The sequence below is a fragment of the Mastomys coucha genome, unplaced genomic scaffold (assembly GCF_008632895.1).
Source record: "Mastomys coucha isolate ucsf_1 unplaced genomic scaffold, UCSF_Mcou_1 pScaffold15, whole genome shotgun sequence".
Classification (NCBI taxonomy): Eukaryota; Metazoa; Chordata; class Mammalia; order Rodentia; family Muridae; genus Mastomys; species Mastomys coucha.
In genome coordinates this window covers 151,852,016-151,872,138 of record NW_022196897.1, presented here as the reverse complement: position 1 = coordinate 151,872,138, position 20,123 = coordinate 151,852,016, and the positions used below count along the sequence as shown (strand labels likewise).

Below are 20,123 nucleotides of genomic sequence, written 5' to 3'. Positions count from 1 at the left end.
GGTTTTTCGAGACAGTATTTCTTTGTGTAGTCCTGGTTATCCTGGAACTCATTCTGTAGACCAGGTTGGCCTCGAATTCAGAAATCCGCCTGCCTCTGACTCCCAAGTGCTGGAATTAAAGGGGTGCACCACCATCGCCTGGCTCACATTGAATTCTTAAGACCCAAGGGTTTCGGTCCTGCACCATCCTAGGTCACAGCTCCATTCACGATGCCTTCACCACCCTGAGTCACTTCCTAGTGGCACAGTGTTTGTGGATTGACGACTTAAGTCTTTGCCCACAGATCCAGTACGTGTTGGTCTTGTGGTTGATCTTGTGGACTCCTTTCCAAGACCAATAGCTGTTCCCGTGTAGGTGGGAACTTACCTGTGAGTGTAGAGGGAGAAGGAGATTAACCATCGCTAATGTGTTTCTCCCCTAATGGCCCTGTGTGTGTCATTTTTTGACTTGTAGAAGATTACAGTAGCGGAATGCATCGAGACGCAGAGCAAAGCTATGACCATGCTCACCATTGAACAGCTGTCCTACCTGCTCAAGTTTGCCATTCAGAAAATGAAGCAGCCAGGGGTAAGAGGCCTGTTCCCGCTGCCGGGAACGGGGTGACCGTGGTGACGGTCCCTTTGATGAACTACAGATTCCCCCATGGCACACAGACACGCTCTTGGGGACAGACAGGAAGTACATTAGTCGTCCTGAGAGAGTCTAGCCAGGAGACCTCGGGAGTGAGGTGTGGGTGGGATATTGAGATTCTGATGACGCCTGCGATCAGACTCAACTTGGTCAAATCCAACTGTTTGAGGAGGGTCTCTGTGCTCTTCCCCAGGGCCTGTGTGAAGTTCTGTGAGAACTGAGAGGCAGCCAGGTTTAGTGAGACTGAGCCAGGGAGCTCTCTGTTCTTCATTAAAGGGGTGGGGCTTGAGATCTGTGTAGGAAGGGAGGCGCTCTGCCACATTTGGCTGTCAAGGTATGTCTACGTCACAGCAGTGCCCTCCTGAGAGGCTCCACCACACCAGCACTGCTGTGTTTGGTGTGTTTAATCATTTTGGGAAAGTGTCAGAAAAATGCTTTTTGAAAAATGTTTTTTGTGGTAATGGGTATGGAACCCAGGGCCCTGCGAATACTAGGTGAGTGTTGTATCTGTCTCCAACCCCAAGATACATCATGTTTGAAAATGTAATGTTTAAGCCCAGTGGTGGTACATGCCTATAATCCTGGCACTAGGGAGGCAGAAGTTCAAGGGCACCTCGATCTCCTTGACAGGTTTCGGTTTAGCCATGGATGGTCACATGACAAGGCACCGGCAGAGGAGCCATCTACCCCCCATTACTTAAAGACATAATTCATTACTTAGTCATTTTTCCTACAGATGAGTTCAGGGAACATCTTGGGTGGGGCCCCCTCTTCTGTTTGCAGGCAAGCACCCTATGGTCTAAGGAACAAGTTCACAGAGTCTCTTAGTGCTGCTCTTGGGCTCACCCTTTAAAGCTAGCAAAAAGCACAGAAATATGGCCAGCGAGATGTCCCAGGAGATAACGATGCTTGCTGGAAAGTCTGCTGACCAGAGCGATCTCCGGGCTCCTGACCTCCATATTCCTGACCTTCACATGCCTGCGCCCCCACACCCACACCCACACCCTCACATGCCTGCACCCCCAACCACACACCCTCACATGCCTGTATCCCCACACCCACACCCTCACATGCTTGTGCCCCCACACCACACCCTCACATGCCTGCACCTCCAACCACACACCCTCACATGCCTGTATCCCCACATCCACACCCTCACATGCTTGTGCCCCCACACCACACCCTCACATGCCTGCACCCCCAACCACACACCCTCACATGCCTGTATCCCCACACCCACACCCTCACATGCATGTGCCCCCACATCCACACCCTCACATGCATGTGCCCCCACATCCACACACCCTCACATGCCTGTACCCCTACACACATTTCCTCACACGCTCAAACCCCCACATCCACACCCTCACATGAGTGCACCCCCATCCACATACCCTCACATGCCTGTACCCCTACACACATTCCCTCACATGCTTGTGCCCCCACATCCACACCCTCACATGCATGTGCCCCCACATCCATACACCCTCACATGCCTGTACCCCTACACACATTTCCTCACACGCTCAAACCCCCACATCCACACCCTTACATGCCTGCACTCCCACACCCATACCTTCACATGCCCGTACCCCAACACCTTCATCTGTACCGCCACTCTCACCCCCTCACGTGCCCATGCCCCCACACATACACTAAAGAGATAATGGTGATAATGCAGAAAATAAAAGCAAAACCAAGAGCAGGTTTTGGCTTTGAGATGTATTCTGAAATCTGTTGTTATACAGGGAAAAAGTCCAGCTCCTTCCAGTTGGCTCTTGTTAAAACAGGAAACTATTTTTCTCTTGAAGCCCAATCATTGGGAGTAAAGTATATAGCCAGAATGTGGTTCAAAGGGGAAAAAACAAAAATAAACAGGTTTTTTTCTCGGTGTAGCCCTGTATGTCCGTACTATAGACCAGGCTGACCTTGAGCTCACCGAGATCCACCTGCCTCTGTCTCCCAAGGTCTGGGATTAAAGGTGTGCTCCACCCCAGCCCAGCTTCTTACTGTGTCTGCTGAAAGCATCCCTAAAGGGATCATCTGTGCGGGGAGCCTGGCACGGGGGTTTGTTTTCCTTTTTCCAAGGGGAGTTGAGGGGTGCTGGGATTGAAACCAGAGCCTTATCCACCCGTGCTAGATCAATGCTCTACCGAAGGGCTGCAGCCAGTGAGCTCTCCACAGCAAACCTAGCTTTGCTTTTTTGTTTTGTTTCATTAAGGCAGGGTTTCTCTGTGTATCCCTGGCTGTCCTGGAACTTGCTTGGTAGACCACACTGTCTTCAAACTCCCAGATAGGCACTTGCTTCTGCCTCCTGAGTGCTGAGCCCAAAGACCAAAGACATGCACTATCACGCCCAGCCAACTCAGTTCAACTCTGTAGAATTCTAAACCTAAGAGGAAAACTGAAGACACTGATTTTTTTTTTTAATTCATGATATATTTTAAAGAGATTTATTTTTTTATGTGTGTGGGTGTTTTGCCTGTGTGTGTACCATGTGCTTGCCTGGTGCTCGAAGAGCTAAGAGGAGCATGGAAGCCTCTGGAATTAGAGTTACAGATGCTTAGAAACCACTCTGTGAGTGCCCGGTGCACAGACAAAGACAGACAGACAGACACAGACACGCAGACACACACACACAGACACACACGCACACACGCACACAGCCAGACAAGGGTACCAGACACCCTGGAGCCTTAATTACAGATGGTTGTGAGTTGCCCAGTGTGTGTGCTGGGAACCAAATTCAAGATCTCTGGTGAAGGAGCAAGTACTCTTAACCACTGAGCCACCTCTCCAGCATCTCTCCCTCCTTCCCATCCACTCCCCCCCCTCGCTCTCTCTCTCGCTCTCTCAATGCAGGGTTTCTTCATGAAGCCCTGGTTGTCCTGGAACTAGCTCTGTAGACCAGGCTGCCCTTGAACTCCGAGTTCCACCTGCCTCTGCCTCCAGAGTGCTGGGATTAAAGGCTTGTGCTGCCATGCCCTCCCAGCACCTCCTATTTGCATTTTAAAATTAAATAGTAAATTCCTGCCACCCACACTAACCAGTCGTTGCCCCTTGAGCTGATGATACCTCAAGTGGATCAAGTTCAAAATTCAATGAGTCCGGCTTCTGGAGAGAGGAACAGAGAGCCTCACTTTATGGGTTTCTGCCCAGGTCACACCTAGTGCTCACACTTTGGGAATGTTTTCTGAGTTACCTTTCAGCATCAGTTTGTGCTAGGGTGTGGACTACACAGTAACTGTCTTTTCGAGGCCCAGAGTGGTCAGCAGTGTGGTAATTGTCAGTCTTAATGGAAGAAGGCAGAGGCTGTAATCTAAACAAAGAACAAAACCAGACCCACTGACTCGGGCCCAGGACTTTCTGGAAGAGCAGAGTTAGATTAGAAGGTGTGGGTCACCTTGAGCTTCTCGAGGTCATCCTGTGTGGTTATCTCTGGGCATGTGTCTGGTTCTGAGCATCCTCTGCCGCCCATGCCTCCTCTTCAGGGTAGTGATGGCTTTTTGCCTGTGCATGTCTCTCTCTTACAGACGGATGCATTCCAGAAGCCCGTCCCATTGGAGCAGCACCCCGACTATGCAGAATATATTTTCCACCCCATGGACCTTTGTACATTGGAAAAGGTTGGCCTCTACCACAGAGCCTGGTCGTAGTAGCACTGGTGTCAAGATAGCTCAGGCTCTCCCGTTCCTTACCCCTCCCTACCTCCAGGTGGATTATTCTGGACATCATCAGATAGAGCTCTCAGTCTTCCATGCCCTTTCTTTGTGATCTTCTTCCGGTAGGGGATTGTTGAAATCCTGGGCAGTGTTCTTGAGGGATATCCTCGCTTTTGAGAATTAGTGATTTGACTGATTGGCATCTCACTTCCTCCTGAGGTGATAATGAACATCTGGAGGGAGGTAGAGAATGTGACGTGTTTGGAAACCTTCAGATCAGCAGTAAAGCCGCTTCTTTGACCTGCCCATCAGGCTGTTTCTTGAATGCCCTAAGGTGGTTTTAAGACTTTGTGCTAAAATTCTGTGATTGAAAAAAAAAAAATCACACTTAAAACACTTCCACCGAGCACATCTTTTTGTGCAGATTTCCCAATGCAGGAGCTAAGTATATGCTGGAAATACATCTGTGAAGGGCTGGGCCTGTGCAGAGCCCTGTCTGTGATTCCTGATTCTGAAAGAAAACAAAGGCCCCCATAAAGAGGGATATGGTGTCATAATGTCTGCATTGCTAATCCCCCACCCAAAGCAGTCACATCTACTTTGGAAAATTACCCAGACCTTTTGATATGCAGGAATCAGGCAAACAGGCATTAAACAGCAGGGCTGGATCCTAGCTTCAGGCCTGCGTGAGGTGTCTTCACAGTATCCTACCTTGGTTTCTCCTTCTGTCAAACCTCATTGGCTTTTGTGAGATGCATGTGATACCATATAGTCCCTTTATTATTAGCTAGTGATATTCCGCTATATGAAGTGTGCCCTTCATTGGATGAAGTTGCTGGATGGATGACAGCATTTTCAAAATGAGAATGCTCACATCCCTGCGATGACTGCGGGCGCCTTTTATAGGGCCATAGATCTTGAACCTAATAGCATCCTGGGAGTCGAGTCGGAGAGCGCCGATTAATTCGGCAGATGGCTCCTGTGAAAGGCGCGGGGACCCAGGTGTTAGCACTGCCGCCTGTATAGACTTCAATGGTCATAATGGTCTCTGGCTTTCCCTCCCAGAATGCAAAGAAGAAGATGTACGGCTGTACGGAAGCCTTCCTGGCTGACGCCAAGTGGATCTTGCACAACTGCATTATTTATAATGGGGGTGAGTGACTCGGAGCTTCCCAAGGAGAGGGTGTGCCTCAAACATGGCTGTCTCCTGCCCTTTGTTAAGACAGGTTTGATGGGCTAGAGAGACGGCTCTGCAGTGGCAGCACCTGCTGCTCTTCCAGACACTACGGGTTTGGTTCTCAGGACGCATGTTAGGCCTTTCAGAACTGCCTGTGACTCCTGGATCCCTGGAGCCCATCTGACTCTTCTGTCGTTTTCAGCTTCCTTTGGCCTCTCCCATCGTATAATTTAAAAGAGCCATGTTAACAAAACAAATTCAGATAAATTGAAATCATGTAACTTTTCTAATAATGCAATAAAAGTTAAAAAAAAGAGCCTTAATAATAAAATCAGGCTTAGGTGGCTGGGAAGATCTGAGTTGCCATTTCCCGAGCCTGTGTAAATCCAGCAGTCATGGCACCCATCTGTCACCCCAGCCCTGGGAAGGTAGAGGCAGGGGAGTGTCCACAACACCTGATACAGACCTCTGTCTGAGTACAAATGGGAATGGGCTCAGGTGAAGAAGGAACCCAACACTTAACTCCAGCCAGGATGGCCAGTGTGGTGTGGGGCTGGATGGGGAACAGCAGCAGATCCCCACAGAGGCCGTCATTAAAGGTTCCTTCCTGTGCATTGTTGTTTATTTACTTGCCATAGCAATGTGTTATGTGTAGGTATGGATAAGTGCACATTCCATGAGCACATATTCCTGTAGGTGCGTGTGTGTGGAGGGGTGGGCATGCACCTGTGCATACACACACGCACACTCACACACACACACACACACACACACACACACACACACACACACACGTTATGTGTGAGGCTTGAGGTCAACTTGAGAAACCCTCCACCTTGGTTTCTGGTGTCTTGTGGGACCAGGTCGCTCAGGCTTGGAGCTGGCCCGTTAGGCTAGAATGGCTGGCCATGGGGTCCTTATCGTTTCGAGGCTAGCTAGTACTTTACTGATGGAACTGTCTCTTTAGCCCAGAAAATTGACAGTTTCTGAAAATGAACCCAAATGATCATAGTAGCCCTTTGGCCGTCCTGACCTTTGCATTGGTGCAAGGGAGAAAGGCGGGCAGCGGAGCTTTGCCAGCCGCTCGGCTCGTTAGCTAAGAGTTCTGGTAGCGGCAGGGAGTCATCACGTAGAGGGTCCTCTCACCTGTTTCTCTATGGTTTCTGGTGGAGTCTTAGGGAGGCACCAGCCATTCTCCCTGGCATGGTGTTCTGGAATTACAGGGTTAGGTAAGGCTCCTTCCTGCTAATTATAGCCTTCAGAATGTCAGAGCACTTTGAAGTGACTTCTCTAGGGAATTCCACACCGGCTACTCAGTTGCAAGAAGCTGGCAAAGCTTAGTCCTGGATAGACAAGTTTTAACCTTTAAATGGTGAATCTTGGTGTGTGGGGGAAACAAGTTAAAAAAAATAGCTAATATGTGTGTCACCCCAAGGTAGGTCGCTCGCTCACTGTTTGCCTGTGAAATAATCCCAGTTTCTTATTCCCTTAGGAAACCACAAGTTGACGCAAATAGCAAAGGTCGTCATCAAAATCTGTGAGCACGAGGTAGGTGACTCCTGGCTCTCCTGTGGGTGGGGGTTCTCCTAGAGGCAGGGCATTCCAGTGGGGAGCGCCCCAGCGGGTAGCTGCAGTGACTTTAGTGTGCAGTGGTATACACAGTATCTTGTCTCTTCAAGCAACATGAAAGCAGGAAAGAGGGGACCCCAATGTTACAAGAGGAGCCCCTTAGTTCAACAGTGAGGATGGGAGTAATCTTTAGGAAGTTGTGGCCACATGCAGGGTTCGCCAGGTGTGACCTTGGCCTCCACAGTTGGCTTGAGTCAGGCAGCAGACGGCATCATTCACAAAGGAAGACTCCGTCTCTTCTTCCTTTTTCCTTTCCTTTCCTTTCCTTCTTTCTTTCTTATTGAAAATGGGGTCTCTTTATATACCCTGACTAGCCTTGAACTTGTTGCGTAGGTTGGGCTGGCCTCTGCCTCCGTAGTGCCGGGAGCAGAGGTGTAACACTGTGCTGCCATTCCTGCCACATTGCCTGGCCATGGTGGGTTTTTTTCCCCCTCTCTCTCCCAACTTGACTGTGTGGTTCTCTGGCATGAGATTCCCAGATAACAGCGTGTCGTGGTGTCAAGAGATCGGGCATTTCCATTAGTTGGTGGCAATTTTCTGACTGCTTCCAGGATAGTTATGGCAGTGTGGACACCAACCAGGGTGCGAGTGTATGGCACTGTGTGTTCTTCCAGCACGGGAAGGACCGATCTTTGTAAAAGATTCATTCATTCATTCATTCACTCATTCATTCATTCGTTGTGTGTATGGGCACCTTTGTATTTATGTGCATTGTGAGTGTATAGATGCCTGAAGGGGCCAGAGGGCCATTCTCTTAGAAATGGAGTCACCTGTGCTTTCAAGCTTCCTGAGGTGGATGCTGGGAACTAAACTAAATAGGTTGTCTGCAAGAACAGCAGGTGTCTTTAATCTCTAAGCCACCTTTCTAGCCCAGCTATCTCCATTTAAAAAGAATGCAATATGTGTATTTCTTGTATGTGATCTGGGGACAGTAACATTTCACTGTCATTCCTGGTTGTATTGGGTTGGCAGCAAGTCGTGATGCACCCCTCACTATTAGCCTTTGGGAGGAGGAGTACAGGACCCCTCTCACTTCAGCCCCCAGTTACACTGGCTCAGGAGGATGGATAGAGCATGGATGTGGGCTGAAGGATAAAGATGTGGCAGATTACCTGCTATATACACGGGCCCTGCATGGCACCAGGAGGCAAAGAGCAATGTTAGATGACCAATACCGGGAAAATAATAGCTGCTAAGTGTGTTGAGGAGACTCACAGGCTTTGGAGATGCACTGCCCAGGTTCAATCCCCCGCTCTACCTCTCTGCCTCTGTGGACCCTCGGGAGGATATTTGAATTTTTAGGGCTTCATCCCTTTCCACAGTACTTTAAAATGAGATGACCGTGGTCTGACCTTGTCCCACTTGTGAGGAGTAAATAGATGCTGAGGGGTGAAGACTTAGATTTGGTTGTGGTAAGGTGTTACGGCCGTAGATCCCACGGGGCATCTCAGAAGGCTAAGTCTATGGAGTTGGCTGCTGTGTGGGTTCTATGTGGTCCATCATCCTTGACTACCTACGAAGAGGTGCAGGCCCTGAGTCATAAGGGCTTTTTCTGAAGCGTCGGGGCTTGTGCGTGGTCAGCTTTGACTTCAGGCTAGACCATTGATTGGTTCTAAGCTGTGCTGATCACCTAGCCGAATATCATCCTAAAAGGGAGCCAGAGAGCCACGGTGTGGTTGATGTTATGGTTGTCATTAGTCATGAAAAAAAATTATTAAGCAAACTGTTGGTGAACCTATGGTCTCAGCACTTGGGAGGCAGAGGCAGGAGACTCTCTTAATTACTTTGAGGCCACCCTGAGCTACCTGTCAAAATTCTGTTGCTCTCTGCCTGCCCCATAATAAAAGAAGAAAATCTGACCTTGAGATTAAAGTCCAAGCACGTAGAAGTGTCAGGGATTTAGTAGGGCTTCCAGATGGCAGCCCCCTGGGGCTCCGCACTCTAATGTGTGTTTTGCTTTGCAGATGAATGAAATAGAAGTATGTCCAGAATGTTATCTAGCAGCTTGCCAAAAACGAGACAACTGGTTCTGTGAGCCCTGTGTAAGTTGGATCCGGTTTCTTTTGTTTCACTCCTGGAAACTCTGGTGCTCTTAGTGACTATCCCAAGATGACCCTCTCCGGGATTTACAGAGATGAGATGGGGAAGCTTTAATAGAAGTTCTGAAAAAGTCAGGGTGGAGAGGAGCTAACCGGGCTTAGGTGAGCCTCCTGGGCCCACCTGGTTTTGTTCCAGAGTTAAGTGTCTTGGTAACTGAGCTGATTCAAAAGAGGGATTGTGGCAGGTGAGGTGCAGATCATGAGATGTGTCAGAACCATGTCTGCAGTTTGCTGTGTCATTTTAAAATCTGGTTGGTTCCTGTTTGAAGACCTTTGGACACACATCCCTGGAGGACTGTCTGTCTCTCCAGAGAGATCATTGGTTTATGGAAGGGCAAAGCCGTCCTGGTAAACTCTTCTTTCTCTGACAGTGTTGGGCACGGGTTGAGAACCACTGCTTTACAGAGCTGAGCGCTGTGGGATGGAGTGAGCGTGTCTGAGAGAGGGGCAGGGTGGAGGGTTTGAAAAGGCAAGACTCCAGGCCTCCTCTTGCCTCTGGATATAAACACCCGTGGAGCCCTAGCAGACAAGCGTGGCTCCTGCAGCTTCTTCCTTGCACGTAACTCCACATTTTGTACAAACTTAGCACAGAGTAGGTGTTGACTGTGTCTGTGGTAGCTAACGAAGTAGATTTTCTTGGTCACCCAGGACCCAAGCCCGATTCACTCTTTTAGCTTTAAGCCTTGTGCCAGCCCTGTCCAGGCTGCACACCTGCCGGGGGTCACCTTGCTTGCAGCTGCCTTCTTTTCACGCATGGCTTATGTCCTATTTTGCCTTCTAATTACTGTGATAAACACTGAGGCCAGCAGCGGCCTGGGGAGGAAAGGGTTAATTTCGTTTTCTTTCCAGCTTATAGTCCGACACCAAGGCAAGTTAAGACAGGACCCGGAAGCCCAGCCAATGAGGTCCTGGAGGAGAGCTGCTCATTGCCTCGCTCCTCACCTCAGGACCACCTACCCACCAGTGGCTTGGGCCTGCCCACGGCAGTTGTCAATCAGGGAAATCCCCCGCAGATCTGTCTACAGACCTGTCTGATGGAGGCTTTTCTTACTTGAGGCTCCCTCTTCCCTGATGACTCTAGCTTGTACCACATTGACAAAAGCCTAATTAATCAGCACAGGGCTGTGTCCTTCCTGCCTCCCTGCGTCCAGATTGCCTTTCAGACTTTAATGTGTCTCTTGCTGCCAAATATAACGCCAACCCTGCATTTTGTTCTTCTTCTAGAGCAACCCGCACCCTTTGGTCTGGGCAAAACTGAAAGGGTTTCCATTCTGGCCAGCGAAAGCTCTGAGGGACAAAGATGGGCAGGTTGATGCCCGTTTCTTTGGACAACATGACAGGTGGGAGCTTTAATTAAAACGGGCTGCGAGTGGAACTTTGGGTAATGACATCATAGAGTAAAGGTGGTAGGAGGGTACTGTGTTGTTTTTAAAAGTGAACTCTACCTTTTATCGCTGGCGAATACGGCTATTGTTTTTACATATGGTCTTACCCAACCTGTGATCTCGTTATTGCAAGATGTTTTCTGGTTCTCCTCCGCCAAGCTTGGTGAGGGGAGGCTTCACGCAGGTGTTTCGTCGGTGTGGTAGCTTCAGGTGTGTTAGGAAAGAGCTTTGCCTCCATGGTTCTGTTGGTGGATCTGGCTTCAGAGTGAGTTCCGTGGCTCTGTGACGTGCTGTTAGATGGGTACTTGTTTATTCATTTTGTTTTCTGGAGTAAATTAAACCTCTGTGCAAATTGCTTTTAAAAGGAATGCTTTCAGAGACCAGAGGTAGATTGCCACTAAACGATGCTCCTATCATTAGGTGGAGTAGCTCCCCCAATTCCCCTTTCTGTGTATCTAAACTCGGAAATGACAGGGAGGATGACATTTTGACAGCCGGGAACCCTCCCCCCCAGCCTCCCCAGCCTCCCCTTTCCCTCCCGCACAGGCTGAGTGGAGTTATGGAGTTGGCTCCAGCTAACAGCAGCTCCCTTTGCTTGGAGCCCCCGCCTGCCTGTGAACAACAGGTAGTCAGAGACACCATCTCACATTCAAGTTCCCTTAGGCTTAAAGGAAGCAAAGGTTCCTTGGGAGTATGGCCCCACCCCGCGTTTTGAGAAGACGTACGAATGTGTAAGAGTTAAAGTCATGTACCACACAGAAAATAGATATTTTTTTTTGTGTGTGTGATAATCAGCATCTGAATTATTGTGCTCACTCTCTGTCAAGTTGTGCTTGACTTAGGAGTCAAAGCAAAAAAAAAAATCTCAATATTAGAGAGATTGAGTTTCTTACAGAAATTCCAGTTGTTCCCGTCGGGAGAACAGGTTCCTTGAGGTAGTACTGGCTTTGGCAGGGTGCATTGCAGTTTAATTTTCACCCTCCCAACCCCCTTTGCAGGGGTGGGGTGGGGTGTGGCTGTGGGGAGGGGCTCATTTAGCCTCAGCTGGTCTCAACTTGTTTTATATTAGAAGGTGGCTCTGAACTCCTGATCTTCTTCGTTCACATCCTGGGTGCTGGGATTCCAGGGTGCACACCTGGACACCCCGGTAGTGCGTTGTTGTGGATGGAACCCAGGCTTGCTGGATGCTAGGCAAGCTCTCTACCACTGAGCCCTCTCCCCCACCTTCCCCTCCCTGTCCTGGTGGAACTCATCCTGAATTTCAGCATTCCTTCAGCTAAAGGAATGCACTCCCTCAGGCTCTTTCCCATCCTGCAGTGCATTAGCACGCAGGCAGACACTTGTTTAAGCAAGCTGCTGGGCAGGGTCCCTGTCTCCATCTGTAGGAAATGCTTGGTGTGAAGGCACTGGTGGACCTGGCTAGAGGGGCAGAGCCCAGTGAAGGGCTGTGCCTGGAGAGGCCGGGCTGTAATTAGTGGTTTCAGCTGGATGCTCTGGGTAGAGGCAAGTAAGAATTTGCTTTCTGTTTTTAGAGCAGGAGGAGATGCCTGCTGGCTGTGCCTTAGCCAACTCATCAAAGAGCATTTGAGGTGTTCAACATCTTAACGGGTTAAGATTCTCCTGTGGGGCAGCCCTATGGATTTAACCCCCCTATGGGGGGGCACATTAGGTTGTGGCACAATAGATGTCCCCATTTACCAAATGGACCCAGACCCAGGAGCTCAGGGTTCTGCTGCTCCTCCTACTGTGACCACCCTGCCAACCTGTCCCTGAAAGTGGCCTTGGGGACACAGGCTCTACAAACAATGCTTGTGCTTATGCTAAGGCTGTTGTCTGAGATGTGCAGTGGATTCCTTGGTCCTGGGGGCTGGCCAAGAGTCGGGTCTTTCCTGTTCTCTTGTAAGATCCCTGGCTCTTCACACCCTCAGTGTTTTCTGTTTCCTCTGAGGGTCTCTGCTAACCCGGTGGGTTTCTTTTAGGCAAGGTGGCCCCACTGTGGATGCACGAACAGTCTAAGCACCTTGATACCAACCCTTTGAGGCCCAAGGCATCCCCATCCCTGGGTACTGGTGTGCACATTCTCCTCAGGGAAATTCTTGGTTCTGGGTGAGCCCCTCTTTGTCCCCAGACAGGGATTTTGTTGTTGTTGTTTTTTGTTAGTTTTTCTGTATATGATAGACTTTTGTTTGCTTTGTTGTTTGAGACAGGGTCTCTCTGTATAGCCCTGGCTGTTCTGGAACTCCCTATGTAGACCAGGCTGGCCTCAAACTCTCAGAGATCCGCCTGCCTCTGTCCCGCCCCCTGTGTGCGCCGCCACCTGGCCCTAGACAGTCTTAAAAGTCAATCCAGGTGGGCTCATCTGCAGCCTACTTCAATGAGATGTGAGGAAACTGATGATATAGGGACCTACGAGAGACTGACAACAGACTCTTCACTTGGTGCCACCAAAGTGAAAACGTAGGTGTGTGCTAGTGAGCTAGGTCAGGCTAAGAACCATCCCAGAACACTCCACTGGTATGATCAAATTGATGGTTCTGAGCGTGAACCCACTGAGGCTCCAGCAGAGGTCACGGGAGGCTCTGTAGGCTCCCACTTCAAAGAATTGTTTGCTTGGTCTTAGATATATGTGTCATCTAAAAATATAGGAACTCTTATGCCAAATGAGTCCAAGGCAGAGTGTCTGGGGGTTACAGACACTTTGTTACCCTTTGTTTTTGTTTGTTTGTTTTTTGTTTTGTTTTGTTTTCTGGTTTTTCGAGACAGGGTCTCTCTGTATAGCCTTGGCTATCCTGGACTCTCTAGACCAGGCTGGCCTCGAACTCAGAAATCCGCCTGCCTCTGCCTCCCAAGTGCTGGGATTAAAGGCGTGCACCACCACCGCCTGGCTCCCCCCGCCCCCCCTTTGAAGTACCTGCTTTCACTTCAGTCTAACTGAGAAGAAAACCGGACCCCAGAGTGTAATGGCTTGCCCAGCGTCCCCGGGGAGAGTCTGGACCCAAGGCTGCTCGGCTCCCCCCTCAGACTTTCTGTGTGAACAAATATCTCATTTCCTTTTAAGGACACAGAGCTTATTCTTGCCTAGGCCCCTTAAGTGACTTGGGAACCTGAGGGTGGCTGGACAGTTTTCTCCTTGAAACTGTAGAGCAGGCCGTGGACTTTGGGTCTGTGGCCTGGCTGAGGGGAGTGTCCTGGTGCTGACTCACAGCTGTGGCCTTTGCTGTCTTGGTGCTCTCCTAAGTGGGAAATGTCCAGGGTTGGGGACCCAAGTGACTCTGACCTCTCCCTTACCTAGCCCAGAGCCCTCTCTGTTGTAGGTATTTGGTTTCTGGTTCAACTTCGGTCAGGTCTACCTGTCTGGATATAAGGGCCTTCAGGTCCCAGCAGAAAGGTGTCCCTAGCACGCACAGGAAGGGGAGCTGTTCCCCAAGGTCAGCTGCATGCATGGGGGTTCTCACTGGCAGCCAGGCTTTGTGCTGAAATTTGCCTCCTCACAGGCCTCCTTTCTGGTGCACCATTTCCTCTTCAGATGTAGCAATTCAATGCTAGCTGTTGATGTGGTGTAAAATGCTGTAGGTGAATCCCACTGTTTCTCTTCAAAGACCAGGGAGACTGGGAATGGCTGGATCTGGTGTCCTGAGTGGGTACTTCAGACACAGCTGGACAGATAGTACCCTTATCGGAGCAAGAATCTTCTCTCCCCCTGGCCCCCACCACATCCCATGGCTTTATGCCAGGCTTCGGTATGAGGTCCAGGAACCCTTAAAAGTCTCCAGAGAGAAGTTACAAGCTAGGTTGAGGCTGTAGGGTCTGGAGTGCACAATTAGCAAATGTTCTGGTGTCCCTTCTCCACAGGAGAAGGCTGGGGTGTTCTCAGACCTTCCTGGGGTCCTGGGGGTTGCCAGTACTGGAAAAGTACCACCACTGTTGCTATTGGTCTCTGGGTCTCTGCAAAAAACGTTCTGGGGGTTGATGGAGGAGGATGGGCCTTCCGTGAAGCAGCAAGGTCTGGGGAGAGTGTTTTTCTCGTGGTTATCTTCTCAGATGTTGCCAGGTGTAGCTAGGCACTGAGGATGCCGACGAAGCAGCATCCTGAGTTGCAAGCCAACCTAGACAACACAGTGAGATTGTCTCGAGTAAAACTGAAACGTACACCTGCATGTGCAGCCCAGGGAGATCCAGGAAACACGTCCGAGTCCTGGAGGACTCTGTGTTTCCTTACTCAGAAACAGCAGAAAACCGAAGGGAGTCTCAGTTTATTTATTTATTTATTTTGGTGTTTATACTCATTTTGTTGTTCATCCTTGTGTGTGTGCATGTGAGTGCCACAGTGCCAAAGGACAACCTGAGGGAGGTGGCTCTCTCCACATGGGCTTTGCAGGTCTCCAGGCTTGGCAGCTGCGGCTGAGCCTTCCATTTTGTTTCTAAGCGATTAAGATGAGTGAGTGCGTAGCTAAGTTTTCTTGTTATTTCGTGGTCTATCCTTAATACCTCTGTGAAGTGGATCATTCATTAACCATTCAAAACAGGTCAATTATTTAAAAAGGAGGCCCCATATTTAAGAATCTTGGCAGGCACCTGCCAGGCTAATTTGGTTTGCGTTAAGAAAATTAAAAAAAGAAAGGAAGAAAGGAAGAAAGAGAGAGTAAGTAAGTAAACTACCTTGGGAATGACTGAAGCTGACTCAGAGTCTCTTTCTCTTGCTATCCTAGAGCCTGGGTTCCAGTCAATAATTGCTACCTCATGTCTAAAGAAATCCCCTTTTCTGTGAAAAAGACTAAGAGCATCTTCAACAGCGCCATGCAAGAGATGGAAGTTTATGTGGAGAACATACGGAGGAAGTTTGGGGTTTTTAATTACTCCCCGTTCAGGACACCCTACACGCCCAATAACCAGTACCAAATGCTGCTCGATCCCAGCAACCCCAGCGCCGGCACTGCCAAGACAGACAAACAGGAGAAGGTGAAGCTCAATTTTGACATGACAGCGTCCCCCAAGATCATTCTGAGCAAGCCCCTTCTGAGCGGGGGTGCTGGCCGCAGGATCTCCTTGTCCGACATGCCTCGCTCCCCCACCAGTACGAACTCCTCTGTGCACACGGGCTCCGATGTGGAGCAGGACCCTGAGAAGAAGGCCCCGTCCAGCCACTTCAGCGCAAGCGAGGAGTCCATGGACTTCCTTGATAAGAGCACAGGTCAGCCCCAGTTGGGAGAGTTGGGTAGTTGGCCCCTTGGTGTATTCTGGCGTCCTTGGATGCCTCACCCATAGGTGCAAGCAGGCAGGTTCACCAGATCCCAGACGTGAGGGAAGTGCTCCTAAAGGCCAGCTGGGGCCATTCTTAGAAATGGCCCCCAAACCCTGCAGGGCTGGAGGCTAACGTCAGAGCCTCTTGTCTGTTCCCAACAGTGCCCTGTGACTATTTTTTTCTCATTACATTATAGTTGAAAGCTTAGTTTTTGATACCTTTGTGTTAGGGTTAACTTAGATGAAGAGACTGGAGGCGAAGACTGATCTCCTGCCCCGTTGTCACACTTCCTTCAGGGCTGGCTTTATCCAGCTCTGTGCTGTGTTTTGGAGAAGACACTGGTATTGCAGGACTCCCCCTCAGCTGATGTGGCTTCGGGAATATCTTTAATGTCTGAATGCCTTAGACCCCCCCCCCCTGCCCGCCACCTTTACCATGGCAACCATAACCAGCAAATGTAGGCTCTCCTATGCGTAAGCTCTGTTGAGCAGACTGTGTCAGGGCCCCAAGGATCTGAGAAGAGATGCAATGGAAGGGTGACCTAAGGAATGGTCCAGGCTGGTCCAGACAGGAGGATCTTCCCATCTTCCTCTTCCATGTGCTGGGCTTATAGGTGTACCCCACCAAGGCTGCCCCATTAAAAACTGCTTGAAGTTAGCACATCGTAAAATAAAGTGTGTTCGTGTGCAAGCTCCCCTTTGCTCTCTTGTTCTGCATTTCAAAAAAAAAAAAAAAGAAATAGAGTTTTTATAGGAATATAAGAATGGTTGTGTTTAATTTAGTGTCTGTCTTCCCGTGGGTGGGATCTGTGGCATCGGGCTGTGCAGCAACATTCCTTATTCACTGGCAGATTTTTTTCCTTCTTTTTAAAGAGAACTTAGACTACAAAGTCCCTATTCTAAAAATACACAACCTACTCACCCATCGTGCTTGACATTTGCTGAGCTGGTAAGGTGGCCATATATATAAGAAGCCACTGTGACAGCACATGCCAGTGTGGTAACCCCAGCATTCAGGAGGTAGGGGCAAGGGGGTTAGGGGTCCGAGGGTAGCCTTGACTACATGAGATCCTGTCTCAGAAAATATTAAAATAACAACAACAAAAATCCAAACCCTCAGCCAAGACAGACGGGGGGGCACATTCAGATCATTCTACTCTCACAAACTGCATCCCTTACTCAGTGGGGCCTACAGTAGATGTAGACGGTCGTTCTGTGTTTGGGTCGTGGCTGCAGCTCTGGACATTGATAGCTGAGTTTCAATAAAGCCTAACTGGTGTTGGTTGGTGGGTAATGAAGCTTAAATTTCTTCTAAGTGCGTGCTTTTAGAACTATTGAGCTGGGCTGGGGAAACAGCCCAGTGGTTAAAAGTTGCTCTCGGAGAGAAGCTGGATTCAGTCCTCGTCACCCACACGGCTCCTGACCATCTGTAACTCCATTTCCAGGGGATTTTATGTCCTCGTCTGACCTTCCTGGGCACCAGGCAGACACGTGGTCTACAGACATAGATGCAAGCAAAACACTCGTACAGACAAAAGAGATAAAGAACTATTGAATTTTTTGTGTCTGAACCCCAATGTTTTATACCCTTCTTAAATAGCAGGCCACACAGGGACAGGGAACAGATTGGGCCCAGAGGCCCATAGGTTCAGCTTTGCCAGCTCTTACTGTAGTCTACAAGGAACAGAAGGGACTCTGCCACTGGGCATATTCTCACAGCCGGTCCCTGAGGCATGCCTGCTTCCTCCCACTGCTCCCTCCCGCCCTCTGCTGTTAGCATTGATGGCAGATGTTAGTCAGTGCAGGAAGAGGAGGCTGTTCATATTCATTCTGACACCCCCACAGCCAGGGGTAACATAGTTGGGATCAGGCTGGGGTCCCTCCAAAATGTCAGAAAACTTTATCATGCTCTAAAGTAGAAAAAAAACCACATAAGCAGCTTTCAGAATCCAGAATGCCCCTTATGTGTACGTATGGGAGCATGTGTAAGTATGAGAATTTAGAGCCTCATTTTCTTTTCCTTCCTCCCTCCCTCCCTCCCTCCCTCCCTCCCTCCCTCCCTCCCAACAGGGTCTCATTGTCCTTAGATCCACAGAGATGTCTCCTTGGTGCTGGGGTTAAAGGTGTGTAGTCTGTGCGCCTGCATGTTCATGCGAGTGTGTGTATTCCTATGAAGGTCAGAGGACAGTTTACAGAGGTCAGGACTGCCTCTACCATGTGTGTTCTAGGGGACTGAACTCGGGTCTTCAGATTCAGTGGCTAGTGTCTTTACCCGCTGTACCATCTCACTGGCCCCAACACCATAATTTTCTTTAGTAGACTCGGGAGCTCAGCCTGTGTGTCTCTTGTCCCTATGAGCAGATTTCAGCTTTCCAAGCAGCCCTGTGTCCTGCAGGGAGCCTGTAGCTACTATAGCCTTGGATCCCTCTGCCTTTAACAAAGTGGCCTCGACCCCCCGTTCCCCATCTCCATGCCCACATATGGGCCACTTGGGCAGGCAGGTTTCAGCGTTTGCTAACTATTTCCTAGAGACCCCACCGACAATGCTAATGTGTAATATGGCACTGTCCTGAGCCTACAGACCCCTCTGAGCTAATGGTGCTTTGGTCTTGGCTTCCTACCGTGGGGTTTCCTGTCAGGGAGGCAGGAAAGTGTTTTCACAGACTCTTGCTTTATTGTGAAATCAATAGTTGTCATAAAATGGCTGTCCATGACAAATACTAAGTCACTAACTAACCCTCCGTCCCATGGCCAGCTCTCCTGAGGAGTTACATGGCATGCCATTAAGTGGAACCTCAGGTACTTACCCAGAGTCATGAAGGGAGTGGACTGTGATTGACAGGTCAAGGAACAGCAGCACCGGCACATGCTTTTTGCCTGCAGAGGCCAGGGCAAGGGATCAGGATCCCCTGGCACTGGAGTTACAGATGGTTGTGAGCTACCATGTGGGTGCTGGGGAGCAGGCCCAGGCTTAACAAGTGCTGTTGACTGCTGAGCTGTCTCTGCAACCTCTTATGCTAGATTTGAACTCACAGAGATCTGAGCCTGCCACCAGAGTGCCAGGATTAAAGGTGTGTGCCGTACCTGACCTAATTTTTTTTCTCTATACTTTGATTCATTTGTGCGCATGTATGCATGCATTGTATGAATTTGTCATTGCTACATGTGAGGTGGGCAGAGGACAAACCTATGAAAACCTTCCATCCTGTGGGTCCCAGAAATGGAAGGCATCTCTCTCTGGTCCTGAGACTTGGTGGCAAGCGCCTTCATTCACTGAGCCATATAGTTGGCCCACCGTTTTAGATTTTAAACTTGACTTTAGAGGAAACATGGCACACCGAGTTGCTTTTTGTGTGTGGTGACACCTTTGTTTTCTCTAAAGGCCCAAGCAGAGCCCTGTTTAAACCTCCTGTTTATTGCTGAGTCCACAGCTAGGGAAGCCCTGGTTTTTATCCCCGGGGGCAGTCCATTCCCTGGATCTTTTTTAGCTATCATAAACTGCAGTGAATGAATTATTTAAAACATTCTTGTAGTAGCAATTCTGCGTAAAGATGCCTCATTTGGGGCTTGATGTCTCAATAAAGCTCTTGTCTTGTGAGCATGGGGACCTGATTCGCTGCCTGGAAGCCCTGTAAGAATTTGAGACGTGGTGGTATATGCTTGTAACCCCAGGGCTGGGCAGGAGGCAGTTAAGTCCCTCAGGCTCCCCACCAGCTAGCCTAACCTGCTCTGGGGTAGTTCCAGACTAATGAGAGGCCTTGTTTGAAAACTCAAACAAGCAAACTGTAGAGTACTTAAGGAAGAATCTCCCTGGCCACCATACGTGTGTACAAATACGCACACGTGCCCTTTCTGCACACACACACACACACACACACACACACACACACAATGGCTCGCTCATTCTCATTTCCTCATGTAACAAGTACTCTGTTCGGCTTCTCTTTCTTGTTTTAGTGAGTAGTATGGAAGGAAGGAAGAGAGTGCTTACCCCAGCAACAGCCCTTGGGGAGGGGAAGGCTGCCTGCCTGGTTACTAGGTCAGGCAGTCTGCTAATCCCTATGGTAAAATGGATTTAATATTTACCAAACGGCACTCTCGGTTCTTTGTGCGTTGTTGTGCTCTGGCCTGGCGGATATGTATCTAATTGCTGCTCCATATCCATTTCCAGACGAGGGAAAGGATTTCCACATACACTCCATGATTCAGATGACTCTCAAGTCAGGAGCAGCATTTGAGGCTAGACGCTAACTCCTCCTTTTTGATGTTTGAGGTTTATTTTTAAAGGCGTTTATGCGT

The 20,123-nt window shown here is 49.4% G+C and overlaps 1 protein-coding gene across 21 annotated transcripts in view; it reads left to right on the top strand.

Annotated features, from left to right (window-relative positions):
• The window catches only part of Zmynd8 (zinc finger MYND-type containing 8), a 99,108-nt gene that overhangs the window by 43,430 nt on the left and 35,555 nt on the right, over window positions 1-20,123 (top strand). For all 21 annotated transcript variants that reach the window (XM_031372774.1, XM_031372791.1, XM_031372783.1 and 18 more), the window contains 7 exons: window positions 455-568; window positions 4,165-4,257; window positions 5,359-5,446; window positions 6,963-7,018; window positions 9,064-9,141; window positions 10,423-10,538; window positions 15,293-15,774. In XM_031372774.1, the coding sequence (XP_031228634.1) occupies window positions 455-568; window positions 4,165-4,257; window positions 5,359-5,446; window positions 6,963-7,018; window positions 9,064-9,141; window positions 10,423-10,538; window positions 15,293-15,774 (1,027 nt within the window). The remainder of the gene's footprint in view (window positions 1-454; window positions 569-4,164; window positions 4,258-5,358; window positions 5,447-6,962; window positions 7,019-9,063; window positions 9,142-10,422; window positions 10,539-15,292; window positions 15,775-20,123) is intronic.